General features: G+C 44.2%; 1 protein-coding gene across 1 annotated transcript in view; it reads right to left on the bottom strand.

Moving 5' to 3' along the window:
- Positions 1 to 23319, bottom strand: part of REV3L (REV3 like, DNA directed polymerase zeta catalytic subunit) — a 250580-nt gene that overhangs the window by 118510 nt on the left and 108751 nt on the right. Inside the window, exons 2-4 of the mRNA XM_075063888.1 lie at positions 14931 to 15120; positions 3836 to 3910; positions 420 to 580 (exon numbers count right to left, since the gene is read on the bottom strand). Of these exons, the coding sequence (XP_074919989.1) occupies positions 420 to 580; positions 3836 to 3910; positions 14931 to 15120 (426 nt within the window). The remainder of the gene's footprint in view (positions 1 to 419; positions 581 to 3835; positions 3911 to 14930; positions 15121 to 23319) is intronic.

Here is a 23319-nt window from a genome sequence, read left to right on the forward strand (position 1 = left end):
AACTAAAGAAAAACTGTGGTACAAGCTGAAAAAACTTCCCTTATAATTTTGGACTGGAAAACAGGTGCCTAACTTTTGTGACTTGACATTCAAATCCAGATCTGTCATAGGTAGCATATGCCTTGATAGTTAGGCAAAAAGCTCATGTCTTTAGGTGGCCCTTTCCCCACTCTATTTTGCTCTTTAAGTCCAGAAAACATGCACAAATTAGAACAATGAGAGAAAGCTCAAAGTGAATTTTGATGAAGAAGGCAAAGCTATAAGTGAACAATATACAGCACACAGATAATACACAACTGTATTTAAGACAGAGCAAACAATGGCAAAATTGGAAACCTAATGTTGTTCCATTTGGAGGTAGTGGTTTGAACCTACAAGACAATTATTTATAATTTAGCCTTGAGAAATAAACACCTTACTTCTTCTCTTTGCCTTTCTGAATTTGACAGCAGCCAGGTTTATTAAATTCATTCCATACAGGTTGTAGTCTATAAACAGTTGCAGGAGGTAGGGAATATGGGCTTCATGAGGCTGGTAAAATTTATTCATTATGGCTCCACCTTGTAAAAGCTCACATACTCTAAAGTTAAAAACAAATTGAAATGTTGAAAAGTTACACCATCTTATTGGGTTTATCAATTAAAATCACAATAAATAATTAAAAGTTCAACAATATATTTGATTTTATTAACATTATAAATGCTGCAAACGTCTACATTTTAACAAACGTCCTTAACAAAACTGGTCTGCCCTAATAATAATTCAGTATCTGAAAATAAGCACAGAGGAGCTGTAACTGTCCAATTATAAAAATCTCTACGGAAGTATCATAGCACATACCAATAATTCTGGGGACTGATCCAAGGCCCTCAGAAGTCCATGGAAAGCTTTGCATTGACCTCAATGGCCCAAGGACAGTTGGATAACTAAATGTTATTTGAGACTTTGAAAATCTCCCGTGTGGTCCTTTGCCATATTAACAAACAAGTCATAAATGTTTGAAAAGTATAAATTGTGCATGCGTAATACAGTACTCTAACTTTTTAACAAAGCAACCTTTGTGATGCAGCATATATCTGCAGACACGTATTTTCTTCAAAGAGCTGTACATTAAAACAAACATATCTTCCTTTGAATAATTACAAACATGAAATTAATTTAGCTGAATGATATTTGCATTTGTAAAGGGGTTCAGTATATTTATTTGACTATATAATACAATAAAATGTTATCTAAAAAAAAATTGGAAATTAAAGGAAGAAACTATGATAAGATAACATAGTTCAAATACAAATGATTAAAATCTAAAAGTTTCAATATATAGTTCCCACAGAAATTGTAACTTAGCCACATTGTACATATACAATATATTAAGACCAACTTAACACCATATGAAAAAGCCTTGCAAAATTCTATTATCCTACTTATTTGGACCAAATAACTTTCTGGACAATCATTAACGTAAGAACAGCCATTCCATGTCAGGCTAACGGTCCATCTACCCCACCTCTGACAGTGGCCAGTGCCAGACACTTCTGACAGTTAGAGGTTTAGGGACATCTGGCGCATGGGATTGTATTCTTGACCATTTTAGATAATAGCTATTGATGGACTATCATATTAGTTTTTTTCATAATCACAAATTAGATTTTAGTAAGGTTAACATACGATACAAAATATTACATAGATCCAAAGGATTTCAGTTATGCTATGAACTATAAAGACTGAATTTCCTGTGGTTTGTGTAATTAATCTCTATCTTAATGTTGCATTAACTGTTCTTTGCATTTAATAAACATAATGTTACATAACTGATTTATACTAAATTATCTGATTTTTCCAAATAATTTTAAATTCTGTGACTGGATACCAGAATTTAAAACTTTATAACAAGCATTTTATTGATGAAAATTCACCTTATACTACTTGAAATATCACTATGTTAAATTCAATCCTGTTTTAACTCCATTGAATTAAACAGAGTTACAAGAATGATTTTGACCGAATGTACTTAAGTCTGAATAGACAATTGCAGTTACATTTCATGTTTCGTTTCCCTTGCATAAGCTATTCCTTAAGACTATTCTCATGCTTAAAATCAGGTATATGCTTACATATGTTGTTGAACTGGGGGCAATAATTACTAATATTTAGGTCTGTCAAGCTATTAAAAAAATTAATCGTGATTAATCATGCAATTTAAAAAAATCACGATTAATTGTGCAATTAATCACGCTATTAAACAATAATAGAATGCCATTTATTTAAATATTTTTGGATGTTTTTTACGTTTTCAAATATATTGATTTCAATTACAACACAGAATACAAACTGAACAGTGCTCTCTTTATATTTATTTTTTATGACAAATATTTGCACTGTAAAAAACAAAACAAATAGTAATTTTCAATTCACCTAATACAAGTACTGTAGTGCAATTCTTTTTATCCTGAAATTGAATACAAATGTAGATTATGTACAAAATAAACACAGTAAACTTTAGAGCTACAAGTCCACTCTCAGTCTGCTTCTTGTTGAGCCAATGCTCAGAAAACAAGTTTTTTAATTTCAGGAGATAATGCCGCCTGCTTCTTGTTACATGTTCCTGAAATGAGACAACATTCGATAGCACTGTTTATGCCGCATTGCAAGTATTTACGTGCCAGTGCACTAAAGATCACATGTACCTTCATGCTAACCACCGTTCAAATACATCTGATGACGTTGTCTTCTGTACTTCGATAACGATCAAAGCAGTTGCAGCAGATATGTTCATTTTCATTTGATGATACTGCCACAGAAGGTTGATTTCCTTTTTGTTGGTTCTGTAGTTTCGCATTGAATGTTGCTTTCTTAAAACTTCTAAAAGCATATTCCTCATCTTGTCCTCTCAATATTGGAAGAAACTTCGATCTTAAACCTTGGGTCGAGTTCTGTAGCTATCTTTGAAATCTCCATTGGTAACTTCTTTGCGTTTTTGTCAAATCTGCAGTGAATGTGTTCTTAAAACTGAGACACAATTTGCTGTCATTCCAAGAATTCAACATGAAAAATATGAGAAATACAGTAAAACGAGCAGGAGACATACAATTCTCCCCAGGAGTTCATCACACTAGAAGTTGTCCTCTTGGATTGGTGGCCGAAGCATGAAGTGGCGTGCAAATGTTAGCATCTCGGCACATAAATACCTTGCAACACGGCTACAAAGTGCCATGTGAACCCTTCAGTGTACACTGCAAGAGAGAGGGCAGCATTATCTCCTGTAATGTAAACAAACAAACTTGTTTTTTTCTTAGCGATGTGGCTGAACAAAAAGTAGACTGGATGGACTTGTAGCTTCTAAGTTTTACATGTGTTGTTCTTGAGTGCATTATGTAACAAAAAGAATCTACATTTGAAAGTTGCACTTTCACGATAAAGAGATTGCACTACATTACTTGTATGAGGAGACCTGAAAAATCCAGTTTTTTTTTAATCATTTTTACAGTGCAAATATTTGTAATAAAAAATATAAAATGAGCACTGTACACTTTGTATTCTGTGTTGTAATTAAAATCAATCTATTCTAATGTAGAAAAACATCCAAAATATTAATAAATTTCAGTTGGTATTCTATTGTTTAACAGTGCAATTAAAACTATGATTAATTTTTTTATCACAATTAATTTTTTTAATCGCTTGAGTTAACTGTGATTAATCAACAGTCCTACTTATATTGTTATTATCTTAAATGTACATGTTTCTTCCACATGAAAATACATGGAATAGTCATCTCACCTCCCTTTTTGGTTCATAAGCCACAGTGAACACAGAGTTCTATTTTATATAGCCTTACCTTTTCACCATTGAAGGATTGTAAAGATATATCTTCATAAACTCTCTCTCCTTTTCATGATAACCATAAAAAGGCCTGGAGAGCAATAAAACACACAAAAAAGATTACTGATTATATTGTAGCACTATTCACACTTAAATTCTCTCTCTATTTTATGTTAATCTTTCTCCACTCTAGAAGATATGTTGGGCATTACACGTCTGGTGTTTTAGTCACAATTTATATATATTTATTGACACTTCCCAAACGAAACAAAATCTTTGTTAATTTAGAAGTAAGATTGCTCAAGTGCAAACTCCACCAAAGCAATTACTAAAAATTTGGGAAATTGCTAGTTAAGATAATATTTGCACCCAGGACAACCAAAAGCCATGAGTCCGGTCACCCCATAAACCATTATAATCCAAATGCACTCATCTCACCATCATCTTTCAGTTCCAATGCACAGTCTTCCCTAAGGCATATATCCAATTCCTCAGAATCTTAATTCCAACTTAATATTTTCGTTAGATACTAATAAAACATTGTAGGTTTCTAAACTGAAAATATGTTGGTCTGTAAAGTATCGGGACTCTTGCTGAGGTGAGAGTTCAGGTGTGTAAGGATGGGGGATTAAGGACATAAAAGAGAAGTGGTGGAAGGGCCATCAATATCCTGACTCCATACCATCCCTAGCAGAAATTTCAATCCAACTGTCTTGGTCAGGTGGGTCAACCTAGGAATCCTGTTTAGTTTGGCCACAGGAGGTTTGCCAGAGAGAGAGAGAGAAGATGCCTCCTTTGGATCTGAAGCACTTTGGATACTAAATGTCTCCTCCTTCCTGCTTGTTGGGGAAGGGAGAAAGAGAAACAAATGCTGGGAGCCAGACTGTGGGCTTTTTGTTCTTTTGACTTAGGGGGAGGTTGGACAAGGAGCCCAGGTAAGATGGAAGACTGAGAATGGATGAGCAGCCCAATGGTGGGGTTGATAGGGACAGAACAGACTGGGACTGGCTAGGCAAGGAGACTGGGGGCAGGATATTAGGATGAGGAACCCAAAGAGGGAAACTGGGACTAGTAGCCAGGGTGTGTAGGGGAAGACTGGGACTTTGAAAAATAGCCCAGGGCTGGTTGAGGAAGGGATACTGGGACTAGGTGAAGAGTCTAGGATGGAAGACTGGAGATTGAGACTGTCTAAGCGATGGGACAGGGGCAGGGAGATGAGGCTAGACAGGAAGAAGCTAGATGGGATGGGGTAGAACGAATTGTTGGCACAACAGCGCCCTAGTTTCCTGAACCTAAAATTGAACACAAGATTCCATAGTCTCAACATTCCTTTGCTATCAGCAAATAGCTGTGAAACCCACTGGAGAAGTGTCTGTCTCTATCCCCTGTAGTGTATGAGCCACATAAAAGATGCTAACCTACTACTTCTGTCTGTTACTCTGTTAGCTCAAGTGGCAGAGGTCTGTGGGGTGGTTCTAAAGGTTCCAATCCTGTTCATGACCCATGTGCATGTCAACATGATGCCACGTGATGGATCTTTCAGTTTCCTTTATTAAAACCTAGAAAATTACATATAACATTAAAAGAATATTAAGATTGCAAAGCAAAGCACTGAGAAATTAGGAAATGCCTGAATTAAGGTTACCTGTGCACTCTTTATTTGGCCCTATTGTGTGTATGCATGATGACACAGTTTTAGTTGCACAATTACATTCTATTTTTCTCTACGGTACTTCTGTCTTGTTCAGTGCACAGAACAGATCATGCTTGGAGGATGAATTAGAGTTGTGTAGTGAAGGAGGCTGCTGTCTGTAGGACCCCTGCCTCATTCGTTGTAGAAATTGGGAAAGGTGTGCAGTGAATGAGGCAGGGGACTGCTGGAAGAGAAAGAACGGTCTACTGGTTAAGGAAGTTGAATGCCACCATGGAAAAACTGGATTCTACTCCTGCCTCTATTACAGTTCTTGTGATACTAGGCAATTCACAACTTTGTAAGTGGTCACTAACTGTGTATTCCTCATTTTCAGGGCGCCCAACTTGCGACTCTGGGGCCTGATTTGCAGGAGTCCTCAGCACTCACAACTTCAACTTAAGTTAACGAAGCTGTAAGTGCTTATCTTAGACCTTAGTCCAGGGGTTGGCAACCTTTCGGAAGTGCTGTGCCGAGTCTTCATTTATTCACTCTAATTTAAGGATTCATGTGCCAGTAATACATTTTAACATTTTTGAAGATTTCTTTCTAGAAGTCTATAATATATAACTAAACTACTGTTGTACATAAAGTAAATAAGGTTTTTAAAATGTTTAAGAAGCTTCATTTAAAATTAAATTAAAATGCAGAGTCCCCTGGACTGGTGGTCAGGACCCGGGCAGTGTGAGTGCCACTGAAAATCAGCTCATATGCCCCCTTCGGGACGCGTGCCATAGGTTGCCTACCCCTGCCTTAGTCCATCCTGTGCTTTGCTGCACATTGGGCTACCCACATTTGCCATCCTTGCCTGTCAACTGCCCTTCTCTCCAAATCTTCCCATTTCATGATGAGGTGCTTGATGTTGTTCAGAACTGTTCATTTCCATGTTATTCGCGATCTTCCTCTCTTCCTTGCGTTTTCTGGCTTCCATTCAAGAGTGGCATTTGGCAAGTGTTCTTTTTCCATTCTCAGCACATGTCCCAGCCCCTGACGTCTTCTTTTGTAGATTATTTTTGAGAGGGTACCTTGTCTAGTAATTTTTCTGACTTCTTCATTCATCTTCCTATCTCTATGTTATTCCCAATATTCTTCTCAGACATGTGTGATGAAATGCATCCAGCTTTTGCGTATCTTTCTTGGTAAATGCCATGTCTCACTGCTATATGTTGTGATGGTGATGATAATTGCTTTGTACACATTCAGCTGTAAGTGCTGCATAATGTTAAATACGCTGAAAAAGCAGACCCTAGGCATCTCAAATTGGGTACCCAAACTTAGAGGACACTTTTGACCTTAAACGCTCTGTGCCTCTGTTTCCCATCTGTAAAATGGAGATAATATCGCATCATCTCACAGTGGTGTTGTGAAAATAAATTATTAATGTTTGACGTAGTCACCTGAGCATCCACACTGCACTGTAAACCAGGGCTTACAATAGCTGGACCTGGCCTAACCTGTCCATACTGCATTACGCAGACCTTCTGACTCGAGTTTGTGGCTTGAGCTACACTGCAAAATGACAGGACTTGGACCCAAGTTTCAGCAGGACTTGGGCTCTGACTCTCTCCACCCAGTTCCTGAGTGCTTTCTTACTCAAGTCAGACGGATTTGTGCATGGACGGAAGAGCACCTTGAGCTCAAACCTGAGACAGAGCCCAGGCTTAGTGTGCAGTGTAGACATAGCCTGATAATTCTGTTTTCTGAGCAGGGTGTGAAAACTGTAAGGTAATAACTTGGACTACACACTGAACAATAAAAAAACCAAAATCTACAATAGCTGCTCTTACAGTGAACACCTCTATCAAGTGCATGGAATAAGGCAGGGATCCTATGGAAGAACTTGTATGTGTTCATGTAATTAAATGTTATTGAAAGAATATCAGGACTCATAGAAACCATCCACAAACCAGTCACATCACAAAAGGGCCAGTTTCTTCAAGAACACAACTGACTTCTTCCAGAAACTCTGCAACATTAACAACCTTCCTCAGAACACCATCCTTGCCACCATGAATATCATCTCCCTATCCACCAACATCCCTCACCATGACAGCATCACAACCTGCCTTGAACATCTTCAAGTGAGTGGACAACATACAGATATCCATCCCAAACACATCTTCAAACTCATACATTTAATCCTCTCACATACAACTTTACATTTAACAACAAACACTTTGTCCAAACAATGTGAACAGCCATCAGAACAAGGATGGCTCCCCAATATGCCAAGCTCTTCAAGGGACACCTTGAGGAAGAATTTCTAGAAAAATACACCACAAAACCAATGATATACCTGAGATAAATTGATATTTTCATCCTCTGCACAGATGACCTAACCTACCTCATCCATTTCTACCACAACTTCAACAACCACCATCCTCCCTCAAAGTCTTGCTAGAACACTCCCACAACAGCATCAACTCCCTGGACATCATGATCAGCTTCAACAATGGAATTCTACAGACAACTATATATAAGAAACCGATAGATCTACAGACTTAATGCAGTAACTGCCCCAGACAGAGCAAGAAATCTGTTATCTACAGCCAGGCTCTCAGATATTACAGAATATGCTTCAAGGAGAAAGTCTGGAATACACACCTCAACATACTTTAGACTGTCTTCGCCAAACAAGAACATTTCAGAGTAGTAGACCATAGCATGAAAAGAAAACATGGCTCAATACAAAAAACAATAAAAAAAAAGCCCACCAACCGCACACCTTTAGTTGTCACCTACCACCCCACACTGGAGCCCATACAGGGATCACTCCTGAAAGAATTCTTTTCCAAACCACCTCTTCTGGTCTAAAAGCAACCTGCCGACCTCATCATCAGAAGCAAGCTCCCCACGGACGAGGAAATTTCAACTCAAACAGCACCAGCCTCTGCCAGAATAACAGACGTTACTCCTGAGGGAATTCTGCAACTCTGTGCATACACAGAATTCATGTCTGGCGCAGATTTTGTTTTTGCCTGCAGAAAATACATTCTGCCCAAGAAGTGCTGCAGTTCTATCTTTCACCCACCAAAGGCCACTGAGGTATCAAAACAGCCAGCAGCCAGTTGTGTTGATCATAGCACCCTGTCTGTGGAGCCAGGTTAGGACAGATAGAGTGGGGCACACAGAGTTACTGTGGAGGTTACAGTCTTGGGTTCAGAAGGGTTAGTGGGGGGAACAGGATGGGGGCAAGGGTTCAGAAGCTAGTGGGGTGATAGCATAGAGCCAGGGACTGAATGGGAGAGGAGCTGCAACGCCACATGGAAACAGCAGGGGGAAGGGGTTCAGGACCACATGGGAACAGGGGGGCTGCGAGGACACATGGGGAAGAGGGGCAGATGTGCCTGACTGAATGGGAGAGACTTGGGGTCAGCCAGGGTCAGCTAAAATTGTCTTGGGCAGTAGGGGCTATCTCAATTATCATAACTTTGTCCTTTTTGATCTTGGGTATAATCCTGGAGATCAGGGGAATTGGTGCTAAGGTATACAAGAATCCTCAAAACCAGGGAAGGAGAAAGGAAGGGCACTCACACTTCCTCTAGAGGAAAAGTCCTTGCACTTGATGTTGTCCCACATGGCAAAGAGGTCTAATGATGGGAGTTCCCAACTGGTGAAATATTAGGTCTAGAATGGATTTCTGCATTTGTGGCTGGTTACCATATTCTTGCTCAGGAAGTCTACCAGATTTGTGCTGATCCCTAGCAGATGCAGAGCTACCTGAGTCATTCCATGCTGGCATCATTCCTAGAAGCTGATTGCCTTTAAAAAAAAGGGGTGGGGGTGATAATCAAATGATTACCTGCTTGTTTCTGTAGTATGTCGCCAACATGTTGCCTATCAGAATCTACACCATGGCATTTTGAAGGACAGGTAGGAAAGCCAGTGTGATGGCTCTCAGCTCCAAGATGTTCATGCAGTTTTAGATCATCCTAAGACCACAAACCTTGCATATAAAAGTGATTCAAGTGGGCATCCCATCCTGTCCCAGATGTGGCTGTGACTAGCATCACTGCTGAGGAAGGGACCAAGAAGGGTTTTCCTTTTCTTATATTTATTGAATAAAACCACCACCCGTGTTCCAACAGGACATGAGGCAGGACCATGACTTGTTTGCTCACAAGATGTCTGGATGGACAAGAGACTTTCTAAATCAGCACTGCAGAGGCCATAGGCAAAGTCTGTCAAGCAATGTCACATATGTGCATGTGATCATACTGCCCAGGCCACGGGGCCCCTGACATATACATACAGTTGTTGTCAATCTTGTCCACAAGTTGTATGCTATTAACTGAAAAGACTGGAACTGGTCCTCTGGCAGGAAACCTTTTGCCAGACTAGTTGAGCCATGAATGTTACTGTCTGTGCAGTACAAGACACAACTTCTTGGTTCACCAGGAGTTCCAACTGGGAGACCAGGTAGAGGGAGTGATCCAGAGCTGCTTTGGTCTCATCCTGGGACTTGCCTCTGATCAGCCAGTTGTCTAGGTAAAGTAAATATGGATTCCTTGTTTCCTTTGCACGCTATGGCCAGACACTTGGTAAACATTTTCAGTGTTGTAGGAAGTCCAAAGGGTAGAACACTCTATTGATAATGGCTGGGACCCACTTTGAATCTTCGGCACTTCTTGTGAACTGGATGTGGCCAAGTGGAAGCACACCTCCTGCAAATCTAGAGCCGTGAACCAGTCTTGAGCTTGGAGTGATGGGATGATGGAGGCAAGCATTACCACTCTGAACTTGAGACAGTGCATACATATGTGTTGAATCTTCTCAGGTCTAGGGTAGGATGAAGACTTCTTTTAGTCTTTGGAATAAGGAAACACTGCAGTAGAAGCCTCTTTCCCAATATTCCTGGGGAACTTCCTCTCTGGCTCCTAGACAAAGCAACGAGGCCATTTCTGTTTTTAATAGACACTTGTTAGAGGGGTCCCTGAAAAGGGACAGTGAAAAGGAGTGCATATGTGGTAGCCACAGGTGATGATCTCCAGCACCTATATGCCTGCTGTTACAGCAGACCACACCTGGTGGTATGGGGCAAAGCAGCTTCCAAAAGTCATTCTCTGTGGACTGGTTCCTGTATAGGCTTTGACTGTTTCATCAAATTTTCTGATGGAGCATCACGACAAAACGTGGGGCCAAAGGCAAAGAGGGTTGATGCCACTTGTTCTACCATGGGTGTTTCCTGGCCTGATACTCCATCTGCCTGGGGTAAGATGGGGTATGTAGTCTCTGCTGATGCAACACTGAGGCTGGTACACCTTTTGATAGGGTGGGGAAGGGCAAATTCTCAGTGAGCGTAAGGCTGGGAATCTTTCAGTACACGTAGGATGCTATCAGTCAGTTCAATGAGCAGCTCCAAGCCCTCCAAAATAAAGTCCCTAACTGTGGCTTGTTAGTTGGGACTGATACTCGAGGCTTGCAGCCATGCATGGTCACCACAATGATCACAGACCTTGCCACAGTGTCAAAGACATTTATTACTGCCTGTAGAACTGTCTTGGTCACAAAGTTGGCTTTCTTTTATAACACTTTCAGCTCCCGTCTGATATTGTGAGAGTGCTAAGCCAGGAACAATGTCATTCTGTCTCATGTTAACAAATCATATTGGCCAGCAATGTCTGGGAGCTAGCTCCACTGGAGCAAGGCCAGCGTGTTTGACTTTCTTCCAAAAAGATCTATCCATTTGGGATCCTTGTCCCTAAGTGCGTTTTTGGTGGGACTTGACTTCTCTTGGACACTCATGGGAGCCAAGGTTGGGGTGGGTGTAATGGTTCTTGAACCTCCAGGTGGTACCATGTTATAGGGAATTCATGTTTTAATGGCTGGCATTTGCCACAAGACTTTTGCCAGAGCTAGGAGGCCTTCATTTATGTGAAGAGCAATTCCGGCTGGACCGATGGCCAACAAAATATCAAACAGCTTGTGAGACTTCACAGAGGTGACTGAAGTCTCAGTCTCCAGGGTATCTCTGATATGCACCAAGAGATCCTGGAAGTCTGAAATTGTACAGTGCCTGTATTGGTGCCAAAGCTATTGCCTCATCTGGGGACGAGGAGTCGTTGTCTTTGGGCAGCGAGAAGAGTCATTCAATTCTGCATTTCCTTCCTCTTTGTATTCTGGTAACTGAGGTTTTGCTAGCAAAGCCATAGAGAGAAAGAACCTCCTTCTCTTCTGAGTTGGTGGGGACCACATCCTAGAGGAAGGTACGCCTCAATAACTCCAGAAATGTCACTATGGCATTCTGTATGGTTATGGAGGACTGGTGAATTGTTGGATAGATCAATACTAGTCCTGGTGTACCTATGGTTGAGGTCTGTAGAGATATTGCAGCAAAAAGGTATGTCCTGGGGATGGTGAAGAGGAGTCCCCCTGAATCATGGGTGGCACCAATTGGTAAAGCTCTATCAGTACCGAGGACTGTGTCAATGGTGTTACATATCTCAGTACCTAACACTCCTCCATAGCACTCTGAGTCTGTGTTGTTGGTGATGGAGTCAAAATTACTGGGAGGTACTTCCAGTACCAGAAGAGCCTGCTGTGCAGCAGTCTGCTCCTTTCTATTCATCTCCATGTCATACTTAGACATACCAACTTGTCTCTCAAAGTTTTTCTGTATCCCTCTTTATGGGAGGACCCAGAGCTCCTTGTTGAGCTCCTTCCCCCATACTAGATCCAATACTAACTCTCATAGATTGTTCCTGCAGATGGAATTTCGGCCTCACATCCCTCTGGGATGTCAGACTCTCCCAAGCAGAATATGTTCTGTGCCCATCATTCAGTGGGATCAGTCCACTGCAGGACAGACAAGGTTTTCCCGTGGGTTTTGAGGCCACCCTATTTTCAATTTCTGTACTGGGGGAGGATTTTTGTACAGAAGGTTCTGCAAGCAACTTTTGGCTTGACAAGTAAATAAAAGAATGAAAGTCAATCTGAAATATCTCAGAAGATTTTAAGAAGGTTTCTTCAGAAGTTTAGTCCGAGCTAAAATCCAGTGGGTCGGATACTAGCTAGGTTCCATCTCACCACAGGTAATAAGAAGGAACTGAGTGTGGGTTGTGGCTGCCCAATCCTTTATGTCCTTGTATGTGAACACAAAGAGGCACAGGATACATGCATGGCCCCGATGGACATCACTATTAAAAAAATCTGGTCTCAGGCACATGAGATGCATCTACTCCCTAGAATGAGATCCACAATAACAAATATTCAAAGAACTAGTGGATTGTTCTTCATTTCAGACAGCAATCAGTAGTGTTCAAAGATTATCCTTCCTATAACTCTGATTCTGCCTGCTTGTCTCTTCCACATTTTGAAACTTAGGCAGTAAATATTTATCTTAATTGTCCTTCCTACAGCAAGGAAGGCATGCAAGAACATCCGCAGGGCTTAGATTTGAGAAGGTAAAATTACAGAGTTCTCAGCACCTAAAACATCTACCATTTGTTGTAACTTCAAGTCAGGTTCTGAATGCAAAAGAGCTGCCAAGATGCTGAAGAGAGGGACATGGGATCTGTTACTCTATCCTTGGAGCTTTATGGCTGTGTTGCAGCATGGAGGACGACGACGACAAAGACAGAAGGGTTGTCTTCACTAGGTTACTCTGCTTAGTTTTCAGTTTTGGTTCCTCCTCTCCAGTGAATAGCTCCAGTGCTTCTCTTCTTCTGCTAATCATATCTTTTACAAGAAACCAGAGATAGGAAAGGATCAGATTAATAGTTTCACTGCTGCTCAAGTTTCTCACAGCAACAGTGGAAGCCAATAATACAGTGATCAGATTTAGTTCTGCTGCAGCCTATGTAAACTCCAAGCAGTAACACAGGCACTGTCTGCAGTCTTCAGAAGGAACCATTCCAATGGTTCACTCCGGGAAGGTTATTTTGATAAGTATAATTGCTATGAACTAGGGATTGCCAAAAGTGCACCCTACTGGCTGGTTAGGCCAGTGTTGAACGCTTTTAAAAATGTCACCCTTTTTTCTAGATGGAAACAGATTTTGCATGAATTGTTTTGTGTAATCATGTATGTTCATCCAGAAAAGCTTCTTGTTCATCATGGATGAGTAAATTTTTCAATCCCCGGTTATGCGAGTCAAATAAATAGTGAATAAGAGAATCCTTAAGTGTTAACATCTGGTAATAATAATCCTAACAATTCTTGGAACAGCAAAACCGTGTACTAAATAAGAAGTCAGCAAACAAACAGTGTTGTCCTGGGCCATATGTGCATGTCCCAGGGACCTGTTTCAAGGCTTGGACCATAGACAGTGTCTGGTGACCAAGCATCACAAGATAATAGTGATATTTCCTATAAGAGGGAGCCTGTGCAGTCTGAGGCGGAGAAACCTCCAGGATTGCCCCTGCAACAGACACATTGTCAGAGGGGATGTGGGAAGGGGCTCTCCATAGCAACCGGGTGGAAATGCCTGGCTGTAGCAACCTGACATAAAGGACAAAGCAACAACAACAACAAGAAAAAAACAGAGTCCTGAGTGGATACAAAACTTGTATCTGCATCCAATCTGCTATCCACAAACATGCTCAGCAGATATCCAGATTTGCAGGGCTCTAGATATAAAATTTGGATCTGCATCCATCCATGATCCACAAACATGGTCAATGGATAAAAAGTAGATATCTGCAGATTTGCAGGGCTCATCAAAAAAGCAGAAGACCTAAGAGGAAGAGGCTTTCTTCAGGAAACACCAAGTAGCAGGACCTAAGTTTTGGTAAGAAACTACAGAAACCAGCAAGTGGTTGAAGGAACTGTAGAGTTTGGAAAATACTGGCTTTTATTTACAGTAGAACCTCAGAGTTAAGAACATCAGAATTACGAACTAACTGGTCAACCACACACCTCATTTGGAACCGAAAGTACGCAATCGCAGCAGCAGAGATTTAAAAAAAGCAAATACAGTACAATACTGTGTCAAACAAACTATTAAATAATAGAGAATATTTTAATTTTTTTTGACAAGGTAAGGAAATTGTTTCTGTGCTTGTTTCACTTAAATTAAGATGGTTAAAGGCAGCAAATACAGTACTGTACTGTGTTAAACATAAAGTACTAAAAAATAAAGGGAAAGCAGCTGTATTTAGTCCATGTTCAGTTGTAAATTTTTGAAAGAACCATAACAGTTTGTTCAGTTATGAACATTTTAGAGTTACAAATAACTTCCATTCCTCAGGTGTTGTAACTAAGAGGTCTACTGCATGTTGACATTAAATTGTTGTTTTACTACAGTTATGTTATTTTAATAAACCAGACCCCAAGAAGGGGTGTTGTTAGATGCATATAAGCATATGTAGTTACTGGTGAGTTCAAGGACAAACTGAGGCAGTGGACCTCCCAATGCCAAACAGGTATGCTGACCCATCTACACAAACAAAACTAACAACAACATAATGTAAGTTATACTTACATTCCAGATACTAATGACACTTTGAACACATGTTGAACAGTAGAAGATGGATTGCCTGAAGCCACATTGAGTGCTCGGTCAATGCTGAATGCCACCTGACGAAGATAGTGTTCTGACTGCTTCCCATAACCATCATATGGCACATAGAGATAAGGAAAGATACCATGTAAATGGAGACACGTCTTCTGACCTAGAAAACAAAAAGAAAGTCAAGCTTAGCAGCTTTTCCATGTAATAACAGATGTAAAAATATTCTGTACAGTCATCCAACTAACATGAAGAGAAAATCCACATACTTGGGTTACTAGGTGTCCCAAGTGGAAACAAAGCTATAATGCAATGTAAGTTTGGATACGCAGCTTCTACCTGCTTGATAACAGATAAACGGGGTACCTTCTGCTTAAAAAAAATAACTTACCAACTGTAAACAGGGTGGCTTTTTAAAAAATATTCAGCTATCAATTGAACATTGTCCTCTACAGTATTGTTCAGCAAGGTAAGACTTCTCAAACGAAGAAGAGAGGCACAAAAAGGCCCAGGGAAAATAAGATAATATTCTTTCTTGAGGAATGATTTTTCCAGGAAGGACTCAGGAAACTAAAAATAAATTCTCTTATTGACTCTCTCTAAACTTGGTATTTAATTTTTTCCAAAACTACTAAAAAATATTCTATTGCATTTGATGCAGGGAAAAAAGACAGCAATACAACCATAAGATAAAATCCTATATATATTTCACAATATTAAACAATTAACAAAAGAAAATCAATCATGGTACTGCCAGTAACATGGGGAATGTATTTCCACTGACATATTTTCACACACATCAAAAATCTATCAAAAACTCTATTTAAATACTATAGATTTGTGTTCCAAAAATAAGCCCCAGGAAAAGGGACCACACGGGAGTTGTACCAGTACACAGCCCCTAATACTCCTCTTCCAGCACTTTGAACTACCCCTGGGTTGCATACAGCCCCCAGTACCTCTCTCCCTGCACCCTGAGCTACCCCCCTGCCTGCACACAGCCTCAGCTACAGTCCTCCGTGGTCCCTCAGCTACCATCCTGACTGTGCACAACCCCTAGCTACCCGCTCCCTGCACCCTCAGCTACCCCCTGCCTGCACACAGCCCCAGCTACCCCCGTGCACTCTCAGCTACCATCCTGACTGTGCACAGCCCCTAACTACCACCTCCCTGCACCCTAAGCTGTCTTCAAACTTTTTGAGCTAAGCAAGCCCTCTACCTCTGAGTTATAATTTTTGGTTGCACGCCCCCGCCCCCCAACCCAGACAGGCTGGGTGGCCTGCTGAGGTGAGTCGGGGGTGAAGGTGCTGCTCCCTCCCTGCACCCCGCCATGCGGAGATGGCTTGAGCGCTACTGGCCCCTGCCCCGTCCCCCACAATAGAAGTCAAACTACACCTATGCTCAAGGCCCCTGCCTCGAGGTTCCCCCCCGGCAGGCCCTAGAGTTTTTATAGCATGTCGAGGTAGGTAGGTAGGTCTCACAAAGAAAAAGGTTGAGAACTCCTGCTATAAATGGCTCTACTTTTGCTAACGGGCTGCTATATCCTATTCCAAAAGGAATTAGCTTAACAATTCAGAGATATTATGTAACACTGCCTTTCTTAAGTATGTTGTGTCAGGGAAGATATCTTAGGAAATGAAAGAAAGTTTAAGAAGAGAGAGACTATCATATAGGCACAGGACAACAGTGATTTGCATCCTCCATTATGCAATGTTTCATCTTGAACAAACAAACAGTCCACCATACTTCCACAGGACTACAACTTGCAAGTACAGCTAGCACACCTTCATTTTTAATACATAACTTGCTCATATTTATTTCTAAATGAATAGAAGGAATTACTGTTTTTATTCAGTAAATGGCAAATCTTTCTAATCTGTTTTACTCCTTCTTCAAATAAGTCATAAGTTGCAACTGCTGCCTGCTAACATCACTAGTTTGGCTACTGCAAGCAGAAAATGTTTCAAGAATTCAGGCAGTTAACTAGTCACTTTCAATAAGCTACAACCACTTCATTGTTAGTCCACGTATTTACATTATTTTGAGGTTTCATTGAAACTACAATAGAATATGATCTACATGAAATATAAGGTAGTACTGGAGGTAAGGTTTGCCCAATTTACCTGATACATTAAGCAGTAGTTAGTTATGTAAGTGTGAATGGTGCTGGTGGGGGGGGTGGGAAGAGAGACAGTGAAGAAAGGAAGCCATCCAAGTTAAAAAATGACAAGGACAAATATTTACTTGTGCTGACAATAGATCTCTACTTCTCCACAGCGGAATACTATAACATGAGAATAGCAGATCTCTGCCAGTGTACCTCTATGCTGTTTTGGAGGTATCACTTCTATGGTAAGAAGTAAATTCAGTCTCTGCTAATAAAGATTTAAATTAAGGCCAGGTGTGATGTCAGCTTTGAAGTGTAGCTGTACATTTATTAGGAAATGGATGTAGACCAATTATCTGTTTCACTTTCTTCTCAGCAGCCATCAGATAACAACTCTGGGAAACTAATGAACTGTGATGGATTTGACTCTATGATCTTCAGGTGAAAAACTCTTTAACCCCCTAATGATTTTTTTTTTTTTTTTGTAATTTACATTAACATGATTAGTTCCACTGTTCAGGAATTGTTTTTATGCTGTCAACACATTTATTAAATCAAAGCAAATACAATACAGAACAGATTAAGTTACATAATGAAGAACGTCAGCTATACACAGACATATTCAGGGACCACATTCTGCTGTTACATTGGTATAACCCTGAGGATCTTCTTTGCAACTCTGAGCAGAATTTTGCACACTACTTATGTATGAAGTGCCTAGATACCACTGTGATTCGTATGCAAAGTACTCAGATGTAAGACGTTCTACCATAGGACTACAGCAAAATAATACTAATAAGAAATAAGTAAAACCAACATGTATTTTATTAGTATTACAATGAAAGGTCTCAATCCCTGGCTCTGGTCAAGATGTGCTCAGAGTACATGAGGCAGTGGGGGCAATGCTACTGATCTTTAGGAATGCCAGGAGCCAGTTTGGCCCTCAGCTTAATTATTATTTATATCATTGTAGTGCCTAGGAGCCCTAAATCATGGACCCAGACTCCATTGTGCTATATGCTCCCTGCCCCAAACAGCTTACAACCTAAACTCATTGCTCCAGCTTTTCCAATGGTCAGCAAATAAGCACCTGGGGAACTTGTTTCATCAACTGAGAAATGCCTCCTGCAGTCATATTCTTGATATACCCTGTACATGGGAGTTTCCCCATGCTGGGATACTTTATCGACTTTATAGATTGGTGTAGAGATTTTAATATTTTCAACTATATTTAATTCTGCCCACCCTGGGAAAAACACGGTTACTCACCTTGTAACTCTTGTTCTTCGAGATGTGTTGCTCATATCCATTCCAGTAGATGTGCGTGCCGCGCGTGCACGTTCGTCGGAAAACTTTTACCCTAGCAACTCCAGCGGGCCGGCAGGTCGCCCCTAGAGTGGCGCCACTATGGCGGGTGATATATACCCCTGCCGGCCCGCCCACTCCTCAGTTCCTTCTTGCCGGCTACTCCAACAGTGGGGAAGGAGGGCGGGTGTGGAATGGATATGAGCAACACATCTCGAAGAACAAGAGTTACAAGGTAAGTAACCATGTTTTCTTCTTCGAGTGCTTGCTCATATCCATTCCAGTAGGTGATTCCCAAGCCTTACCTAGGCGGTGGGGTCGGAGTGAGAGGTCACAGTGAGGTGATATATACCCCTGCCGGCCCGCCCATCCTCAGTTCTTCTAACGCCGTGATCGGTTCGTTGGAACTGTGGAGCGCGGCATAGCTGACTCCACATCCTCGCTTTCTTGTCATTGTTAACTGTTCTAGTTAGTTTAGTCAATAGTTACTTAGCATTCTGTAGTTGTAGTATAGTTATAGTTGTGTATATATTAATACTTCGTTATCGGGTTCGGGGCTCTAGACCCTCTCCCACGCCGGCGCCGGGCTGAATGCTGGTTGCGGGATTTCAAGGGTGCTGACTTGTAAGAAGCCCGATTGCCACACCAGGATCCCCACAACGCCTGCCTGAGTGGCCTAGGGAATCACCATGCTCAGATAAAGTGCTGCATATGAAATCTTTCGTCCGCGAACGAAAGGGACCAAAGCCAGCGCCTCAGGACGCTCCTTATGGAAGGGCACTTACCCCGGCGCCTTCGCAACCGAGCGCGGCTCCAGCACAAGATCCCTCCGGCACACCGCGAAAGAACGCACGGCAACGGCCCTTCTCCCGGCTGGCTCCCGGGAAGAGGCCGTCCAAGTCTCACCCCGCTCAAGCGGACCCGTAAGGAGCACCCGCTGCCGACTGCCAGACCGTAAGCAAGGGGCTCGTTGACTCCGGCTCCTGGCGTGCGTTCGTTGAGTCCGACCCTCCCAGTCCCCGCCAAAGATCTGGGGTTAGAGCTGATACCATCCATCAAACGCCCTGATGACATTTTTTCGTCGGCACGGGACCTGATTGCTTTACGGAAGCCTGGGCTGCCCCAACCCCGCACCTCCCGATGCGGGTTTGCTCTCCAAGGTCAAGCGCAACCCCGATGAGGGCACCGTCCGGATTCTCCAACCCGGCGCGCTCAAGATCGCCGGCACCGGGTCGCGATCGCCGGCAACCGATCGCTCGAGGGAGGTCTTCCCTCGCGACGCCGCTCGCAGTCCCGCACCGCTCCCTAGGCGCACCGGTCGTACCTCGCGGCACGGCTATCATCGCGCGCGATCCAGATACTCCCGGCACCGCTCCGCTCACAGCTGACCCTCAGAGCACGCCGCTGCGCACCGTCATCCACGAGCCGACCATCCGCACCGCGCCAATCGGTCCGACTCCGGCTCGCCTGGTTCGTCGTCTCGGTCCCGGCACCGTAACGACTCATGACACGATCTCGCGGCACCTAGCGGAGGTCGTCGCCATCAAGGGCGCTGGAATTCTGGCGCTATCCTCTTACGCCCCCCAATGGCCTCCACGACAAGGTCTCTGTATCCTCCGGAACTGACAGCATCTATTTGGACCTGAAAGAACCTGCCAATCTTTCCTGTTGTTGAGAAATGGAAGGTCGCCAGGAGCAGTGCCCGCAGCACTGGGCTTCTGGACCCCCTGGGCATACATCAAGCCCAGGGGCCTCAGCACGTTCCCTCACGTGCGCCTGACCCAGAGCGGAGGAGTCCAGAGGCTACAGCATCACGGCCCCACCATCCCCTGAGGAAGGCCGACCGTCCCATTCGCTGGCTGCGGAATCCCTCAGGAGCCTGAACTGGTACTCCAAGCTGTGGAGGTACCAAACCCCTTTTGCAGGACTCTCTTCATCTTCTCCCCTGATGAAGCAGTAGCGGGAACGACATCCACGGGTCCACCCCCCTGGCCTGAGGGCGCACCAAGACTTCCTCAGGCGAGTGGCGCTGAACATGAACATTCAGGCCGAGGAGGTCTCCGAGATTGGGACCGCTGTGTGCAGTATACTCACGTCTGACGCACCACTCGTGTTGCCCTCCCTTTATAAAAACGATACAGAGCAACCCAACACCATCTGGCAGTCACGCCTCTCCGTTCCCCCCACCGCCCGAGGGGTAGTACGTAAACATGGTCCCATCTAAGGACTACGACTACCTATATGGTCCACCTGCGCCCATGTTCCCTCGTCGTTCAATCTGTGAACGAGAGGGAACGCTATGGCAGAAGCGCCAGCCCCCAAGTCCAAGGAGGCAAGAAGGATGGACCTACTAGGCGCAAGGTCTATTCTGCAGGAGCATTGCAGCTACGAGTTTCTAACCAGCAAGCTCTACTCAGCCGCTACTCCTTTAACACCTGGACAGCGGCTGATAAATTCAAAGAGCTCCTCCCGCAAGAACGCTCGTCAGGAGTTCGTCACACTTCTGCATGAAGGAAAGAAGTCGCACGCACTTCCTTGCAGGCGGCACTGGACGCGGCCAACTCTGCCGCCAGAACTCTGGCCTCCGGGGTCACGATGCGTGCTGTATCTCCTGGCTGCAGTCTCTGGCCTTCTCCGAACTCCAACATACCATCCAGGATCTTCCGTTTGAGGGCCAGGGCCTGTTCTCGGATAAGACCGACCCGCGGCTGCAAAGCCTGAAAGATAACAGGTCATTATGCGGCCCTTGGAATGCATACGCCCGTGCACAGCGTAGACCCTTCCGGCCGCAACAACAACAACATCGTAGGCTTTCCCCGGCCAGACAGAGACAAGACTCTCTCAGCGCCACAAATAGAAATGGCAGGCGCAGACAGTCGGGTAACAAGGGGGTCAGGGCCAAGGGCCTACCAAGCCTTCTTCCGTCGAACGCCTCATTTTGAAGATACGCCGAGGATGTACCAGTTTCCTCCGTGATTCCCTCTCCACCCTTCTGCCGACCGCTCTCGTACTTCCTCCCCGCGTGGCGCGGGCTCACTTCAGACCGTGGGTCCTCCGCACGCTTGCGTTGGATACCAGCCTGCAGTTGTGCCTCTACCTGCCTTCCCGCCCCCTCCCTCGTCCCTCTTCAGGGACCCTCTCACGAGCAGATCCTCCTCCAGGAGGTGCAAACGCTCCTCGACAGAGGTGCCATTCAGGAGGTTCCGCAAAACGAAAGGGCAGAGGTTACTGCCCGCTACTTCTGGATTCCCAAGGCCGAAGGGAGTCTGGACCCATTCCTCGACCTCCGCGCTCAACAGAATATTTACTGAAGTTGAAATTCCGCTGGTTTCTTGGGACCATTATCCATCCCTGGTCCCTGGATCCTGAGACTGGCACGCCGCCCTCGACATGCAAACGCCTATTTTCATGTCGCCATTTTCCCGCCCCATCGGAGATTCTTGCGCTTTCTCGATAGGCAGCCGTCATATCAGTTCACGGTCTCCCGTTCGGCCCTCTCATCGGTCTCGAGAGTGTTCATAGACTCATTAGACTCATAGGTCAGAAGGGACCAATATGACCATCTAGTCTGACCTCCTGCACAAGTGGCATGGCCGTAGTCGTCGCCTTCCTTCGTCGCAGCCGGGTGCACGTATTTCCTACCTCGACGGACTGGCTTTCCGAGGGCCCTCAGCAAAGCCAGTGCTCTCCCACGTCCGCGATGATCAGCCGCCTTTTCGCGAACCTAGGCCTGATCGTCAAACGTGGAGAAGTTCATTCTATCCCCTACCAGAGGATAGAATTTATCGGCGCCGTCCTGGTTCTGTCACGGCCACTCTCCCCTCGTCCCGATTCCAGGCTTTGACGGCATCATCCGGAGGTTACAGGCAGCACCTCTAACTTTCTACTCGCACCTGCCTGACGTCTTGGGCCACATTGGCGGCCTGCACTTTCGTGACAGAGCACGCCAGCTCCGGCTCAGATCCTCATGCCATCGTGGGCATTCCTCAGCTCCGCCTCGCCAGGCGACGTGGATACCCGTCGTCACAGTCCCACGGAAGTACTTCTTCTCCCTCCAATGTGGCTGGAGGAGTCCGTCGTCTCGTGCGGGGCGGCCCATGTCCATCCTCACACAGCCCTCGCATGTCCTCACTTTACGGATCGCATCGGCACTTGAGATGGGGAGCGCACAATTCGTGGGCGTTGAGGATGCGCAGGGTCCTGGTCTCACTTACCAATCTGTTCTCCATATCAACGCCGAGATGAGGCGAGCACCTGCTTGTGCAGCCATCTCTCTCCATTCAGCGCAGCATCCTGAGTCCGCTGCTGGTTTCCGGGTTTTCCTATCAACCCAGGGCTTATGGTCAACAAAGCAGAGGCGGGACGTTCATCGCCTCTTCTGTGCTTGGAGAGGCGCCTTAAATGTTGGTGTGTGACTCTTTGCATGCCCACTCAGTTCCACCTGTCCTGGCTGTCTTTTCTTCCTCCGGTTGGCCGCATTCCTGGCGACCTTCTCAGGTTCGGTCTCAGCCTCCCACGAGGTCCCGCTGATACGTCCCCTGTCAAGACCGGGTTGCCCTTACAGTGTGTGCTGTCCATGTGGGGATCATCCCCACTATGGACCTTTTTGCATTCTCTCTGAGTCTGAACAGGAAGTGTTCGCGATGTTCTGCGCCTTTCCTCCGCCAAACGATGGGCGCCAGCGGGGCTCTAAGTAGCGGCATGCCTTCCTGATTCCCGTTGGTGGAATGCACCTCTTTTATGCCTCCTCTTGTTTCCGGTTGATCTTTCAAGGTCCTCTCTGTAAGCTGTTTAGCGGAGTGTACAGCGCTCCGCTTGATTCTTCATCTGCTTCTCGCCATGCTCCACGTCAGCGATTAGTTGTATCCGTGTCTGCTCTTGGATCCTGTCTGGTAGTGGCGACCCTGTCTCCTCCCCGCCTCGTTCCTTGGACCTTATCACGTAGGACGA

Source organism: Chelonoidis abingdonii, chromosome 3 (assembly GCF_003597395.2).
Source record: "Chelonoidis abingdonii isolate Lonesome George chromosome 3, CheloAbing_2.0, whole genome shotgun sequence".
Classification (NCBI taxonomy): domain Eukaryota; kingdom Metazoa; phylum Chordata; order Testudines; family Testudinidae; genus Chelonoidis; species Chelonoidis abingdonii.